The sequence below is a fragment of the Nothoprocta perdicaria genome, unplaced genomic scaffold (genome assembly GCF_003342845.1).
Source record: "Nothoprocta perdicaria isolate Ctin4 unplaced genomic scaffold, notPer1 scaffold_22, whole genome shotgun sequence".
NCBI classification, from domain to species: Eukaryota; Metazoa; Chordata; class Aves; order Tinamiformes; family Tinamidae; genus Nothoprocta; species Nothoprocta perdicaria.
In genome coordinates this window covers 6,640,377-6,655,060 of record NW_020455415.1, presented here as the reverse complement: position 1 = coordinate 6,655,060, position 14,684 = coordinate 6,640,377, and the positions used below count along the sequence as shown (strand labels likewise).

The window sequence follows — 14,684 nt, the reverse complement described above, 5'->3', positions numbered from 1 at the left end:
GCGCGGAGTCGCACGCGGGCTCCCGCGCCAGCGCTCTGGCCTCGCGCCCTGCAGGTCCCCTCGCATGGGCAGCCTCAAAGAGGATGCAAAACTTGTGCCATTTGCAGCACCTCCACATCGCTGATCTCTGCCAAGTGGCCCAGCAGGYACACGCCACGGACAACTCCCCGAAAGCATTTGCTCACCTTAGCTCCCCTGCACAGAATGACCCATGGATGCCCAYGGGTCCTCAAGCCATAGTCCAAAACTACTGCTCCGGAGCCCAAAGCAGGGGCCAGGCAGGAGCTCTTTAGCGTTGTTAATAATTTGGGAACAAAAGGCTCCAGCTCCTAGGCTGCTTCCCAAGCCTACACAGGGCCAGGAGGCCAACCAAGGGGAGGACTCACGAATTTGGCCATTCTGGAAGCAGTGAGAGAAGAAAAATAACTAAACTCCATTCTTTTTGTTTTGTTCTACCAAGAAGAATATGCGGCTTTCTTTATAAAAGCTACAATTCTGCTCCTAATACCCGAGTTTAAGAAAAACTCTTGGTCTAAAGTTTTGGTTTGCGAAGAAGGTCATTGCAATCATGTTTTGTTAAAGATTACTTTCTACTAGAAACAAGCTCTACAGAAGAAAAAGGAACTAGGTGTGCAGTTCATCTCCTTATAACAGTTTCTGCTTAAAAACGACATAAAAACCTGTACAGAAAGACCAAAGACTAYGGTACATACCTTCCTCAAAGCAAGCAGCTCTTTTACATTCACATCAGGATGGCTTTGAGGAAGATCCAAGGAATGACTACGTTTCGTGCAGGCTCCCAGTTTGTCTGCAGAGGAAGATGAGTTCAGACTTCATGGCAAGAGATCTGGGGAGGGGAACTTAACTTTGGAAGAAACCAAAACTAAAAAGTAGGACACAGAACCTGAGCAGAGCAGTGTAAAACTGATATCTCYTTTCAATTTTACTTGCACTGGTCTAGGAACTGCTAAGGTCGCTGTGTGATCCCCCACAGCTTGTACTACCAGAGACCTCCCGGCTCCCATTGCTGGAGGAGGTAATTGCTGTATTTTCTTCACAGAAAGCCATTATATACTTCTTCCTTTGTAAAAGTAGATTATGGTGGAATTCAGTTTGGGACCAATGAGCTGCAAGAAGAATAGATGCATTTTTAAGCTAGTCCAGTTGAACAGTCAATACCTGCTGCGGAAATCAGTTTTCCGAAATAGATTCTCAGTAAACAGTCCAGGTTTTTCCTACTTGTTTTAGGATTAACACGGATCAACCGAGTCGGAGCAGGTTGTCTGGAGCTCTACGGATGTAAAACTCCTTTCTTACTGCTGAAAAGCAATTGCAAAGATGGAGCAGAGCTTTTCCAGCTGTAAAAGACCAGAAAAACACTCAAACACCTTGCTCTCCATGGCAGGCAGGCACATAAACACATATATCCCACAGGCACTCAATCTCCCTTTCTATTCATCTGAAGCCCAAAGCAATAGAGAAAATGATCCTGAAATGGCAGTGGAGATGGACACAGTGACCTAATGGGAAAAGATTTTCCTGCATTTCCGACAACTGTGGAGGAGGAAAAGAAATCACTTCAAATTGTCCAGAGTGGGCATTACTACACATAATGGGACGGAATTAAGCCAACAGAAATAAACGTAAGTTGTTCTCAGGGATGAGAACAAAATGCCTGTTATCAGTTTGTCCAGAAAAGAATGAGGAACTAGTTCAGACAAATTACTAGAATATACTCAGGGAAGGTCAACCACACTGCTCAGGAAGATGGTGGCCCCTATGACAGAGACAGTCTAAGCCTTAAAGTGACGCTCTGAAGTGCCTTAGGCAGCGGTGAGGGATGGAGCTCTGCTCTGTCTGTTAGAGAGGTCCTCAGTAAAGAGGTTACTTACACATTTTGCCATCTCTGCCTCCCGTGCGTCTAGGAATATGGGCTGAAGAGCAAAAAGGCTCAAATCTGCTGGAATTGATGGGAATTGTTTGTTTTGCTTTTGAGAGGAGTTACCTCCAAAGACAAACGGACTCCAAGCCACAGCTGCTCTGTAGGGCACTGTTAAGGCACCTGAGCGGCGGACAGAAAAGGAAAAGGCACTTTTCTCCTTTCACCTCCCAACCCTTCACAGGAAGATTCCTGTTGTATCTGTTGATCTGGTAAGGCCATTTCAAATGGACACCGTGTCAATGGTGTCAACTCAGTAAGAACTGAGTACATTCAGTAGCTGTTGGATGATTAATTGCTTGTTTTCCTTATTTCTGGAACGAAATTTCTGGGTCCAAAATCTGCCTACTCTAATGATGCAAAGAAAGTTGAGACTAGCCAGGTTCCTGAGATGTGACCACTGGCCAATTAAGCATTTTAACATTCAAGTTAAAAAACAGTATTTTTTAGTAGAAATCAATTTTGGAATGTTTTAGTAATGCAAATTCACTACGAAAAAGCCCTCAAAGTTTTACTTGCATTGGTTGTAATACCTCCTTAGAACATTTGCATCCAGAGTATTGCAGCATTTGTGCTAATCCCCAAGAATCTGAAAGAGAAAGGGATCACTAAAATGTGAAAGTATCTTCTTTAATGATTCTGGTTGCTCTCTCCAGCCAGATGATGAATAATATTCTGGAAGGCCACAACTTGCCACATGAAACTTTATCCAAAGCTGCCGTTAAAAGTTCTAGCTCTGAGGGACAAGAAAACGAAAAAAAGAATCTACTATCTCCAMGAATGAGGCACATACAAGGTAGAAGGAGATTTGAAATAGAGGAAGATCTGCTAAACCACAGAGGTGGCAGAACAATTCACTAACATGAAAAGCAAGGGGGCTTGCCACTTAGACTACTGTAAATTTGGAGTGATTCCACTAAGCCAGTGGGATTACACTGGCAGAAAACTGGATCTAACAGAGATCAGGACTGAGCCTGTACACTGCTCTTTTTATGCAAGGCATGAATGAAATTTATTAACAACTCTATAAATTATTGAAAAAGTATTTGTGCATGGAAGTATGACAAATCTTCTGATGCAACTAAAAATGTCAAACACGACATCAATCACTGGAGTTGTATTTTCTGTGACGAAATATCACAATTTCTGAACTAAAAAAAAGTCAGCACTCTGAAAATAGAAGTCTTTCCAGCCTGTGAATATGAAATACCTATTTTGACTTCTCACATTGTGGGTTAAGACAAGTCCTCCTTGATGTAGCTCAGAAGGTTATAAAAGCTCCTCAGAATACCTGTACTCTGAAGCCATAAGTGATGCTCACAACCAGGGCCCACATTCAGGTCTGATCACTGTAAGGCCATTACCAGCTTCAAGCTAGACAATTAACCAGCTACTCAGAGCAGATACTTTTGCTTGTTTTTAAAAGACAAGACTTTAAAAAATACTGAAATGATATATAAAATGTAGTGCACCTAAGACCATCTTTTTTTTTTTTTTTTTTCTCCAGACATTACCAGATCCAATATTTTAAAAATAAGCAGGGAAACTTTCAAAGAACAAGTGTTAAGGGGTTTGATAATTTAGAACAAATTATAAATTAACCTGTCCATACTTTTGAGACATAATATACAAGAGCAAACAACTGAGTGTTCTTTTATTACTCACTACAAATTTTCCCAATAAAAATGTCTTTTAAAAAAAAATTCTTGCTATTGTATCCCAGCTCAGATCCCAGTTCAGCCTTTCAGATGAGGTATTCTACCATCTCTCCATCTGGGAGGTCCTGCCCCACGCTCTGAACAGGGGCTTTTCTTTCGAGAGTGCTGGAGTGGAAGAGCGGCCCATCTATGTTATGAGGAGAAACAAAAGACAGACAATTAAAGCTGTAGCTTGAACTGATAACCACCTTGAGCACAGGATTAGAAAGATGGGGTTAATGTTTTCAGARTCATCTGTCATTGGTCAAAAGACTGACTGTTTAGATTAAAAAATGCATTTCTTCATGTTTATAACCTGACAAATAGAGATACTTTCTCAAATTCCCTCCAGGTACCTCCCACTGACATACAATAGCACATAAAACTGGACCAACTACATTTAAAGCAAMGCAGTCAATGCAGACTTCAACCACAAAACCTTTTCATCTGTCGCCCTTGATACTCATTAAATAGCCCAGCACAGGCAAGATGCACAGGAGAGCAGCCAAAATTCACTCTTCCATAAAGAACAACATAATTGTAACACGTCTGTAAGTAGAAGAGGTGAGGTTGGGCAATCTGCATTGATTTGGCAAAGTCGGCTGGAAAAGGAGCCTCTCTTGCCAGCTTGGGGCTCTGTGGGGAGCAAATTGAGCTTCTGTGACAGTCACTGTCAAATGGACCTACTTAAGCTAATGCTGAGGTCAGTCCTGCAATTGGATAGTGCAGCAACTAGATAACTCTATCATGATAGCTACCCTCCCCTCTCCTTCCTCCTCATCTGAGGATACTTCTCTGAATACTCACTAAAATGGCATGGGCAGCTCAACAGCCTGCATTTACACGTTGTTTAACTGTGAATGTGCCACTCAATTTATTTCAGAGCAGATACCAACTCACAGATTACTCTGAGATTAGCCTGTACCTGCTCTGACTGCTGAGGGAATCTCAAAYGTTGCTACAGCTCTCCACCCAGCGTGTGCCCAGTGTAACTACCACTTAGGACTTCCTTCTCGCTGCGTTATTGGATACCTCTCAGAAAGACCTCAGAATGAGGTCAAACTTGTCCTTGAGAACCATATGTCCTCCCTAAAACTAAACCCTGTTTTCCAGAGCTGAAAAGAGACATGCAGGGCCAGTGCCATGGAGGAGAACCGATGGAGTGTGAGTGGCAGGGGCCCCTTTTTGTTACAGCTGAGTTTTGTTACCTGTTTTGTCTGCATTGTAGGTCAGGCTGCTCCCGGGGAGCCGTGCTGGGGTGGGAGCTGCCGCTGAAGATGTAGCTTTGCTCTGTTCACTGCCCCGGTCAGTCTGCGTGCTGCAGTCTCTGCTGCCTGTTTTCGAGTGTGCTGACAACAAGGGGGTGGAAGGAAGGACTGGCGAGGGGGTGGAGGGAATGGATTCGGAGCGATATTCTGTTCCCAGCAGAACACCTTGGCGGAAAAAGAGAAGGAAACTTCACAGCCCCAGTAAACTAAACAGCATTCATTCTGCCACTTTTCATAGTACTTGCTCTAGGATCTGGAAATCACTTTGTACTTCAGCAGACCACACTAATTTGCCTTTCTATCACACCTTTCACCACTAAAGACTGAGGTAGCTGMAGAACAGCAGTACTCTCTTGTTTCTGCAAAGATACACACGTGGGCACTAACAGGGTACTTCCCTATCTCTAAGCAGTGGCCCAGCTAYGGCAGGGTAAAGCTGCACACCCTGAAATCAGCTGCAGATTTTCACTTCATGGTCTTCTATTCTCATGGGGAAAGCTTTGGACCTAGCTCTTCTCCAGGAAAAACAAAACAAAAACCACCTAAAATTTGCTTTCCTACAAACTGCTTTCTCCAAACAAGGGTGTTGAGCCATTCCAGACAGGAGTCATATTACTGCAGGTACAGCATTATAGGTTAGCAATCCTGATTCATCTCCCTGCTGGCTACTTATTCAAGGAGATTTTACACTTTCAGACAGCTGTAACAACTGAGCTGAAAGCAAGTGCTTTGGAATTCTGAAAAACAGATCCCAAATGTCTYTCAAATCAGGTACTCAAATCAAATGGGAATTAAAGCTTAAATATTTTAGTGACAGAGCCTGGCCATCAGAAGTCACTGCTTCCCCCAAAATGATTAAAACAAGCTGTTGTTCCAAACATGTGTCATCTTGCTTGCAGTCAGCTTTACCACATGCTAGCTCTATCATTCAGTCTGTCTGTCAAATGCACCTTCTTCCTGCTGCTCCTGCTGCTGTCTCCCCTCTAAAACAGTGACTTCCATATCTGAACTGCCACTGTTGGTTAAAACTCACCAAGGCTGCCTTTCCAGCTCTTGTCCTCCCTCTTCTCCTCCAGGATGGGAGTGCTGCTCAGCGTTGATGAGTGGGACAGTAAGCCCGAGCCAGCGTTCGAGATGGACATGAGCGACTTGGCGGGTCTCATCGAGGAGAGCTGGTCTGTCTTACCCGGCTCCTTGCGGGAGCGCTGCTGCAGGACTTTGATCATGGCGTCCTTCTCGATGATCTGCGCGTGCAGAGTCTTGATCCTTTTCACAAATGACAAAGAGGAATAAGGTACCTGAGTTGGCATCTCCTTAGACTGAGGAGTCAGTGTCCCCATGCCATGGCCAGAACTCCCTTAGGCATTTGGGGAGAGGGAGAGAAGATGCCAGTGAGCTCAACACCCTAAATCCTGGCTGCTCTCTGGTCCCCATGGCAGATCACACAACACACCTTTTTTTCCGTGTGCTTGAGGGCCCTCCACTGAGCTACCCTCCCACCTTTGGCTACTGAAAGTTGGTTTGAACAACACTAGAGAAGCTTTGAGACAGCTGAGAGTTATGGCCAGGAAATGAAACCAATAGGAATAAGAGGATTAACACTTTTGGAATCTGCACTGTGCCAAACCCCAGGGAAAACAGCTGAATGGGACTTCTTAAGAGGTGGCTTGAAAATAGTGTCTGAGGAAGATGCCCTGAAGAAAGGAAGACAACAAACAAGATGCAAAATCTAAGACTTTTTAAGCATTAGCTTTCAGTATCAAGACTGGATTTGGATTGCCACGCAGCTGCTTCTTTGGTCAAATAAATGTCTGGCACCCCACAGTGTTRCTGTTGGTGAAGACACAAGAATTTCTGTTTCTGAGTCACCTAGCCCAGACAGTTCACTTAAAATCTTATCGTAAATAATCCAAATAGAAGCARGCTGAACATTACCTGCCCTCCATGTCAAGACATCTCCTGTTGGCCAGCAGGATCTCTTCCTCCTCCTTCTGAATGCGAGCTTCCAGCGAGGTGTCATAGCTAGGGTTAGGCGAGTGGTTGATCACTGTCGTGTCCCTGAGAACAAGCAGTAGAGCAGATGAAGGAACACCTAGCTTTGCTGCTTTCCTCCAGCAGCACAAAATGTGTGCTCAAAAGCAACAAGGCTTTTTTTTTTTTTTTTTTTTGAGTATAGGCTGGTTCAATGTCTTCCAAAACTCCAATTCCCAGTCCTAATGAAAGGAGGGTTACAAAAATATGCAAGTCATTAAAACAGCAATCTACTTTCTAACACCATGCCAATCTACGATCTTTCTAACTGCTTAATTGAACTACTGTAAASTGTTTGACAGGGCAAATCCAAGGACATGAGAAGGGTGGAAAATGGTATAGAATATCAGTCATTTTCTATGATTGAATCACACACAGAATCACAGAACGGTTGAGATTGGAAGGGATCTCTAGAGATCATCTAGTCTAGCCCCACTGCTCCAGCAGGGACAGCTGGAGCACGGGGCACAGGGTGGCATTCAGGCGGATTTGAAGATCTCCAGAGAAGGAGACTCCGCAACCTCCCTGGGCAGCCTCTTCCAGGACTCTGCCACCCTCACAGAAAAGTTCTTCCTCACATGCAAATGGAACTTCCTGTGTTTCCGCTTGTACCCATTACCCCTTGCTCGGTCACTGGCCACCACTGAGAAGAGTTTGGCCCCATCCTTTTTACATTCTCCCCTCAGGTATTTGTGCAAGATGCAAACCAATGGGTCTAACCTCAATATGGCATATACAGAGACACTGCAAATTTAGCTTCAGATGTAAAGTTGTCATTTCCCCATCCACCAATGTCACATGGGGGGGTTCAAGTTCTAACAGGCATCAACATTTCTTAAACAAATTTAAATAGCTCGGTCCAAATAACTTGTAGTAGGCTAAAACCAGATTTTAAAAAATGGTTTTAGATTGATGCTACACAGCACTAAATAGTTCAGTTTACTAACAAAACTATAGTGTWTCATTCATCCTACTTGCTGCTGTTCAATTGGAATAAAATGACTATGACACTCGCTTGACGCATTAGAATGGACAATTTGTTCTCTCATATCCATCAGGACTAGGAATGAGCTAGTGAATGTACCTTTAACCCTAAAACAAACAAAAACAAGCGAAAATAATAAAATAAACACCAAAAACACACACAAAAATAAAACAAAAAACCAAACAAAAGAACACCACAGAAACAAAGCAAAACAAACAAACAAAGCAGGAACAGCAAAGCACTGAGCACTACAGGGCACAAAGGAACTTAAGTGACCCAGATTCCTGCCTCTGCTCTAAAGCATCCTTCCTGCAACCTCTTTTCCACTATAAAGGCAAAGGGAAAGCAAATCTGCGCACAATGTAGAAGAGGCTGTGACTGAAATTCGTGGGATGTCTTGGAGTTTTTTGTCTGCTTGCTTGTTTGTAGGAGGGTTCCCCTATGGCCCAACTGCATGTAAACTTCCACAGGCAAACTGTGGTCCCTTCTGGGGAGAAGTCAGGAGGAAACGAAGAACTAGGTCTCACAGGTTGGCCTCTTCTTGACTGGAAAGCATTCTTGTGCATTTAACACAATGTGCACAGGCCCAACACATCCCCTCTCATTCTGTGATGAAGGATAGACCAGGCCCCTGCTTATCAGGGCATGTTGAAAATATAACATGGCCTCTGGGGMCAAGTAGTAGCAGGGCCTTTAGGAAATCTCTGGAGAAGCGGAAAACAGTGCACAAGAAGCATTAATACCCTAAAATAACAGCTTGCCTCTGGTGCAAGATAAGATAACTCTTTAAATGCTAACCTACCAGATTTGCAACTTTCCCCCTGGAATTCTAGGATGATGTTATGAGCCAGGAACCYGGCTGCGATAACCTCCCTATTTGAAGCTGGATCATGAAACAAGCTAAAATAAAAGCTGCTGCTAAGACTCAGAAACTAATGAGTAATAAAACTATTTGTAATGTTAAAGAACTGCACTTCAACAGCAGTTCTTGTTTGCTAACCAGCTGAAACACTTGGGCCTATTTGGAGTCATACTGTTTCTGGACAGCTGTGTAGGAATGTGAGCTTGTTACCAAGTTTCAGGCACCCRTCCCTTCCCGCCCCCACAAGCAAGGCCCTCCCCACAGAGCAGAGCATTTTGAGCAGAATTTCCTAGTAGAGGTCTTGGGTTAGTAACCATGTTGCAGATAATACCACCAAGTAATTTGCAAAAATATTCTGGAGAACAAGTAAGCCATTCAGGGTGAACGATGTGAATCACCAAGCTTACCCCATCTCACATGACTTCAGCGAGGACCGATTCCTGTTTAAAAACAAAACAAAACAAAAAAACCCTCCTCATACATCTATTTTGGAATCAATAGCTTCTAGGATTGGCTCAGCATAATTCTAGCCTGGCAAATGGCTCTTGCATGGCAGGGGAGGAATCTACCCCTGGAAAAAAGTTTCTAATTTTTGGCAATTACACAGCTCCCAGGAAAAGCAGCCAAGCTCCACTTACATGCAGAAGTTTTAGATGTCTTTTGGACTGCAAGGAGAGGTATCAGGGGAGGGTGATATGACAACATTCCTTGGTGGGAAATAGGACTATCAAATGGAGAAAGAAAATAAGCCTTGTGTGATGAATAGTCTTATTTACCTYTGAGCAGCCACAGTTGCAGCTGCATCCAGAGCAAACTGTCTCATCACGCTCTCCTCCAGGTACTTCTGCTCCCACTTGGTCATGTCCGCTTCCAGAGCGAGAATCCGCTCCTCCTTCTCGCGCAAGAGCTCCATGAGCGCCGTGGCGTTGTACTCCGAGACGTTGGCCGTCTGAGACGTTCCCTGGCGCTGGTTTCCAAAAAGAAAAGGAAAAGTTGTCTCAGGAGGCGCCTCTAAGACGTGAGGCTGGTTGGTTTCTTTTAGTGTGTGAGACAGCGGCTGGTGCAGAGCAGTACCTGCTTGGTGCAAGGACCCCTGAGAGAGCAATGAGCTGGTGCCACGCTGGGCACATGAGGGGATGCTCACGTATCTTTTGGAGCTTAAGCTGAAAGTTCAGCCTATCTCTGTCAAAATTTGCAAACAAGCTCATATAAGGCAAGAAGGGTACTTCTTAATTTACAAATGCCCAAGCTCAAAAGTCAAGTCCCAAACACTGCACTGCCAAGGCAGACAGCACCATCTGCAGCACCTAGGCAGGAGTGCTTCCTAGTACTTCCTCAGAGGTGGTCAACACCAACAGGCAAACATCTCCCAAGGAAAACACTCATTAAGACCCTTTCCTACATGCAAAGCCACAAGAATGTGCTGCAGAACTGCACCATGTTACTCAAGTCTAATGTCTTCAGCCCACCTGCACTGTGTAAACTAACAGACCTACTTCTAACATTGCCTCAAGCAAAAACTAAAACTAACCAGTACACTCGTTTAAAGGGACTCACCCCAGGATGTGCAAGAGCTGAACTGGGATACGGAAACATAACTCATCTTAATGTTAATTCAGGTACTCACACATGGACCAGGTGATCTAAGCAATGGGAGAAGAGCCCTACTGCAATAATCACATTAAATAAATGATTTTGTTAAAGTTTCTGCTCCAAATCTCATAGGACACAGATTTCTATTTTCTTTGTAATGAAAGATTGTTTAAATGAGAAGTGTTTTATAATACTGGCCAGGGATGAAAGCATAATAGAAACAGAAAAACTACAGATAATTTACAGGAACTATCCTACCTTCAAAAGAATATACCTAAAATATTTTTAAATGATCTGACTATTGAAATAATATGATCTGCATGTACTTATGGATTAGGAGAATGAGGATTAAAAATAATTCAGTTATAAAGCAAGGAATACAGACACTGTTCCTTCTTTCCTGAACATGAAAGAATTGAGATTTGCTGTGCTAAAACTTCAGAGGATAAAAACCACAGCTTTTATGGGAGTCTTCTCTGTAACTGGCAGGATGAGAAAGATGGACACATAAGGGCTTTTATTCCTGTTTTGGCTCAAAGTCAAAAAAGTCAGTGGGGTCTGCAGTATCTAATCTAAAGCTAACATAGAAGAAACAAGTTTATCAAAGTACATTCATTACGCACATCTGTGTCAAACAGGAAGAATTATTAAACTTTTTTTTAACAAAAAAAGGACAGTATAAAATCTTTCTCTTTTAAACACTTTCAATAAAAGTACACTAGCTTGTTTCCTCTTCATTTAAGCAAACTTACATCTATTGTGATATTAGCAAGAACATCARTTTAACAACACACCAATACAAGTGAAAACAAAGGAAATCTAAGATATAATACACTGTGTATTTATAATACCTCATTCTTTATTCATCTGGGTTTCTAAATGGAATGTGAAACAGCTCCCAAGAAAGTTATCTGTTAAATACAAGGTACAGGTATGATGTAATTAATCTTTGCACCCCTTATACTTTATGGGTACAGATGTACTGTCAAGTTTTAACTCATACTCATTTGCACACCATAACCTCTACTAATACCAATGCAAAAATGTGATTAAGATTTAAGCATCCATTCCTATGTGGATGTGGCAGTTGACAATTAAAATTCATCTGGAAGCAAATGTGATTTGGAACACAAGCCCACTTCCCATTTCCAGCCAAACTTACCAACTTGTCAGTTCACCTAATGTTTAACACGTGCTAAAATAAACCTGAAACTGCACATCGAGTTCTTAACGCTACTGCTCAGCTGACTTCCCATTCCTTCCACACAAATTACACAAGCTGCAATTGGAAACACATACTCTACGTGAAGCTTTTATCACTTTGCAAGAGCTGCATTTATGGAATTGCTTTTCAAAGGCAAAAGCTTTTAAAAGGCCCTTTCAATCCAGCTGATTGAGAATTTTATAGAAAGGCTCAAACTGCGAGTAATACTTTTAAAAATGTAAAATAATGCATAACTGGATTATTTAAAGCTAARATAGCATCCAGTTTCCCGTCGATACTTGAATCTTGCCACATTATGGATCTCCTATAGTTTATCTAAATTTTCTGGTTAAAGTGCAATATTTTAATCAACTRAGAAAAAAAGAAAAATCAAAACCAGCAAGTCCATGACAACAGCTACCAAAGTTTTTTTTTTTCTGATTTCTAAAAGATGAAAAAAATATGGCTGTTGGTTCGCATGCCTAGTGCAATGCTCAGTGCTCCAAGACCTGAGCCTGGGTACCTGCTGCATGCGCAGGGACTCCAGCTCCCTCTCCAGCCGGGTGCGCAGCCGATGCTCCAGCTGCTCCCGCTTCTCACACGCCGCCTGCAGCTGAACCAGGGCCTGTTGCATCTTCTCCACCTTCTCGACGTAGACCTGCTTCTTTTTGAGCTGAAACAAAGGGAAAAAGGTCACTTAAGTAATGAAATCAAGCGAGTTGGCAAGTTTGAAAAGCTCCAGCATGACTTCATGGAAGAAAAATGCAAGGAGGGACATGAGAGACAAAAGCARCTCCCTGCGTCCAGCTCCGGAAGTCCTTTGTGGAAGCAGGGAGAGTGTTTGGAGAAAACATGGCTAATTGTTTGTCCTATTCTTGCAGTATTCCCTAGGAATAGAGTATAAGATCCGGTGGAGACAGGATATTAGACCTGCTGCACCTTTGATCTGAATGCAATGAGCCACTCGCATCCTCCTTCCAAGAAGCTCTTACCATATTTTCCCTCAAAATTTTCATATTCCTTGAAGCAATCCTGAGACTGCAGTATGAGCTGCAGAGAAGGAATCTCCAAACTCTATCACTTCCCACGTGCGGAAGCCTTTTCTTCTCTTTTTAAAGTTAGCAGGCATCTAATCTCACAGCGTGTTGTTGCTGCCCTAGAAGATTTTCCCCAAACAAGYATTTTATTGTAAAAGTTACTGTGAGCAGCGAGTAATCCAGGCAAAGGCCTTCCAACCAGGGCACATACATTAAAAAGGTATTTTTATTCTTTGGTTCCTCAAGATTTCAAACTCATTCACATTGGGAGAGACAAGAAGACTTTAATACTTAACTGAATTGTTGCTCTGCAGAAAAATCAATAGGAATGTTTTATCAAAGAGATCCTTTTCATCTCTGATCATAGTGCTTAATAACACTGCATTGAGCTCTCTCAGGTGCCAATGAAGTATACATTAATATAACAATCTTACAGTTAGCTTAACAGTAACTGGGTTATCAGTCAAAAATGACAACCTGAGTCAGTGGCAGAATCTGCTATCCCTCGGCTTTGCACACAAGCTTCTTCTGCACGTGGGCAAGGAACAAACTGAGAAACCACCAGAGAAAWGTGCTGCACCAGCGTAGTAACACCCTAGTGAGAACCAGAGTGCTCCCATCCTTCTGCATATAAAATAAAGGAAGGGCCTACRTCTCCCAACAGCTACTACAAAGTATTAAAACAAACAAATATCCTAGCACACAGGTAAAACTCTCCTTGCAAAAGGGTGCCGATGACAACATTTTCCTAGTTTCATAATTAATAAAGCTGGGAACGTGTATGTGTGGATTAACTTTCTGGCCTACACTCAAAGAATACCAAGAGCCCAGCCAAAGGGAGAATTAGGACACAGAAATTCCAGTGAAACATTCCCTTTGAAAGCGCTCCCATGGGCCCAACCTGCAGGTGAGACCTTGCAACACGCGCTCTTGCCCAACTTACCAGCACTGCCTGCACATGTCCAGCTCATGCACTAGACCTAAAGTACATGCACGGCTTGTTCAGTGGCTTTTCAAAGGCACATTTCTTTCTCTTTTCATTTTTTCCCCTTCATAAAATGCACTTCATCTTACTGTGTCAATAAGAATTATAAAATATTAGAAAATGTGTTTTTTATGGAGTGTTTTTTTTTTTTGGGCATTTTTTTTTCAAATGGCTTAAGAAATCCTTCGAATTATTTCAGATTCTGAGGAATACAGATACTCAATCRCTTTTAACTGCATATACACCCTATAGAAAATTCAGCTTCCCTGAGATGCCTTATGTAAAGGAAAAGAGCTATGTCAAAAGAGCTTATGTCAAAAGAGCTAAGACGTCCCTGGGGCGCTGCCGTTCCTGCCCCTGCAGGGTAAGAGCGTGACCCCCAGGATGCYGTCACACCCTGCCCGAGAGCATCTCACACGAATTGGACAAGATGGTAATTTCCCTTTTGATGGTACTTAACTAAGGAGCAAGCTTATGTTCATATAACGGATTGTAACAATTTTGCCGTGAAGGGTGCTCTGATAATACAGAGCATTTATAACAACACCTTTATTATAACACCTCTTGAAGACCCTGAGATCTCCAGGAAGCTCCAGGCACGACTGGAAGCACAGCAAAGCCCTTCAGCAGGACTGAGCTCCTCCCCAGTGCTTCCTATGGTGCTTCCTAAGCCTGTCTGTCTTCATTTCTTCTCCTCCTTTCCTTGTCAAAAGTGTTTCCTGCCATGCAGCATGGGCTGGGAGGTTCCAGGGCAGGGAGAGGGATTCGGGGCCGACATTGCTCACCAGAGACCTGCTGGCCTGAAGAGCACTCCCTTTCCAGCTTAGTCAGGGATGTACTGCCTGAAAACGCCTGCGCACTGATAYTCCCCAACGGCGGGGCTTCAGGAGCTGGGAAATGAATCAGCCTCTCCGAAGGTACTGGAACAAAATCATTAAACCAATGATTTGCACGGAGAGCAGGAACTGCTCCCTCAGAAGTGCTGCAGAACAGGCCTCCTAGGACGCCGGCAGCCCGGGCAGCCGGCAACCCGCACGGCTCTGTGCTACAGGGAGCAGTCGGCAGTCCGAAAGCGACAGCTAA

The 14,684-nt window shown here is 43.3% G+C and overlaps 1 protein-coding gene across 1 annotated transcript in view; it reads right to left on the bottom strand.

Moving 5' to 3' along the window:
* Positions 1-472: 472 nt before the first annotated feature.
* The window catches only part of AMOT (angiomotin), a 33,365-nt gene continuing 19,153 nt past the window's right edge, over positions 473-14,684 (bottom strand). The window contains exons 7-13 of the mRNA XM_026038966.1: positions 12,103-12,252; positions 9,559-9,749; positions 9,190-9,222; positions 6,840-6,962; positions 5,938-6,170; positions 4,845-5,069; positions 473-3,784 (exon numbers count right to left, since the gene is read on the bottom strand). Coding sequence (XP_025894751.1) covers positions 3,684-3,784; positions 4,845-5,069; positions 5,938-6,170; positions 6,840-6,962; positions 9,190-9,222; positions 9,559-9,749; positions 12,103-12,252 — 1,056 coding nt within the window. The 3' untranslated portion in view covers positions 473-3,683. The remainder of the gene's footprint in view (positions 3,785-4,844; positions 5,070-5,937; positions 6,171-6,839; positions 6,963-9,189; positions 9,223-9,558; positions 9,750-12,102; positions 12,253-14,684) is intronic.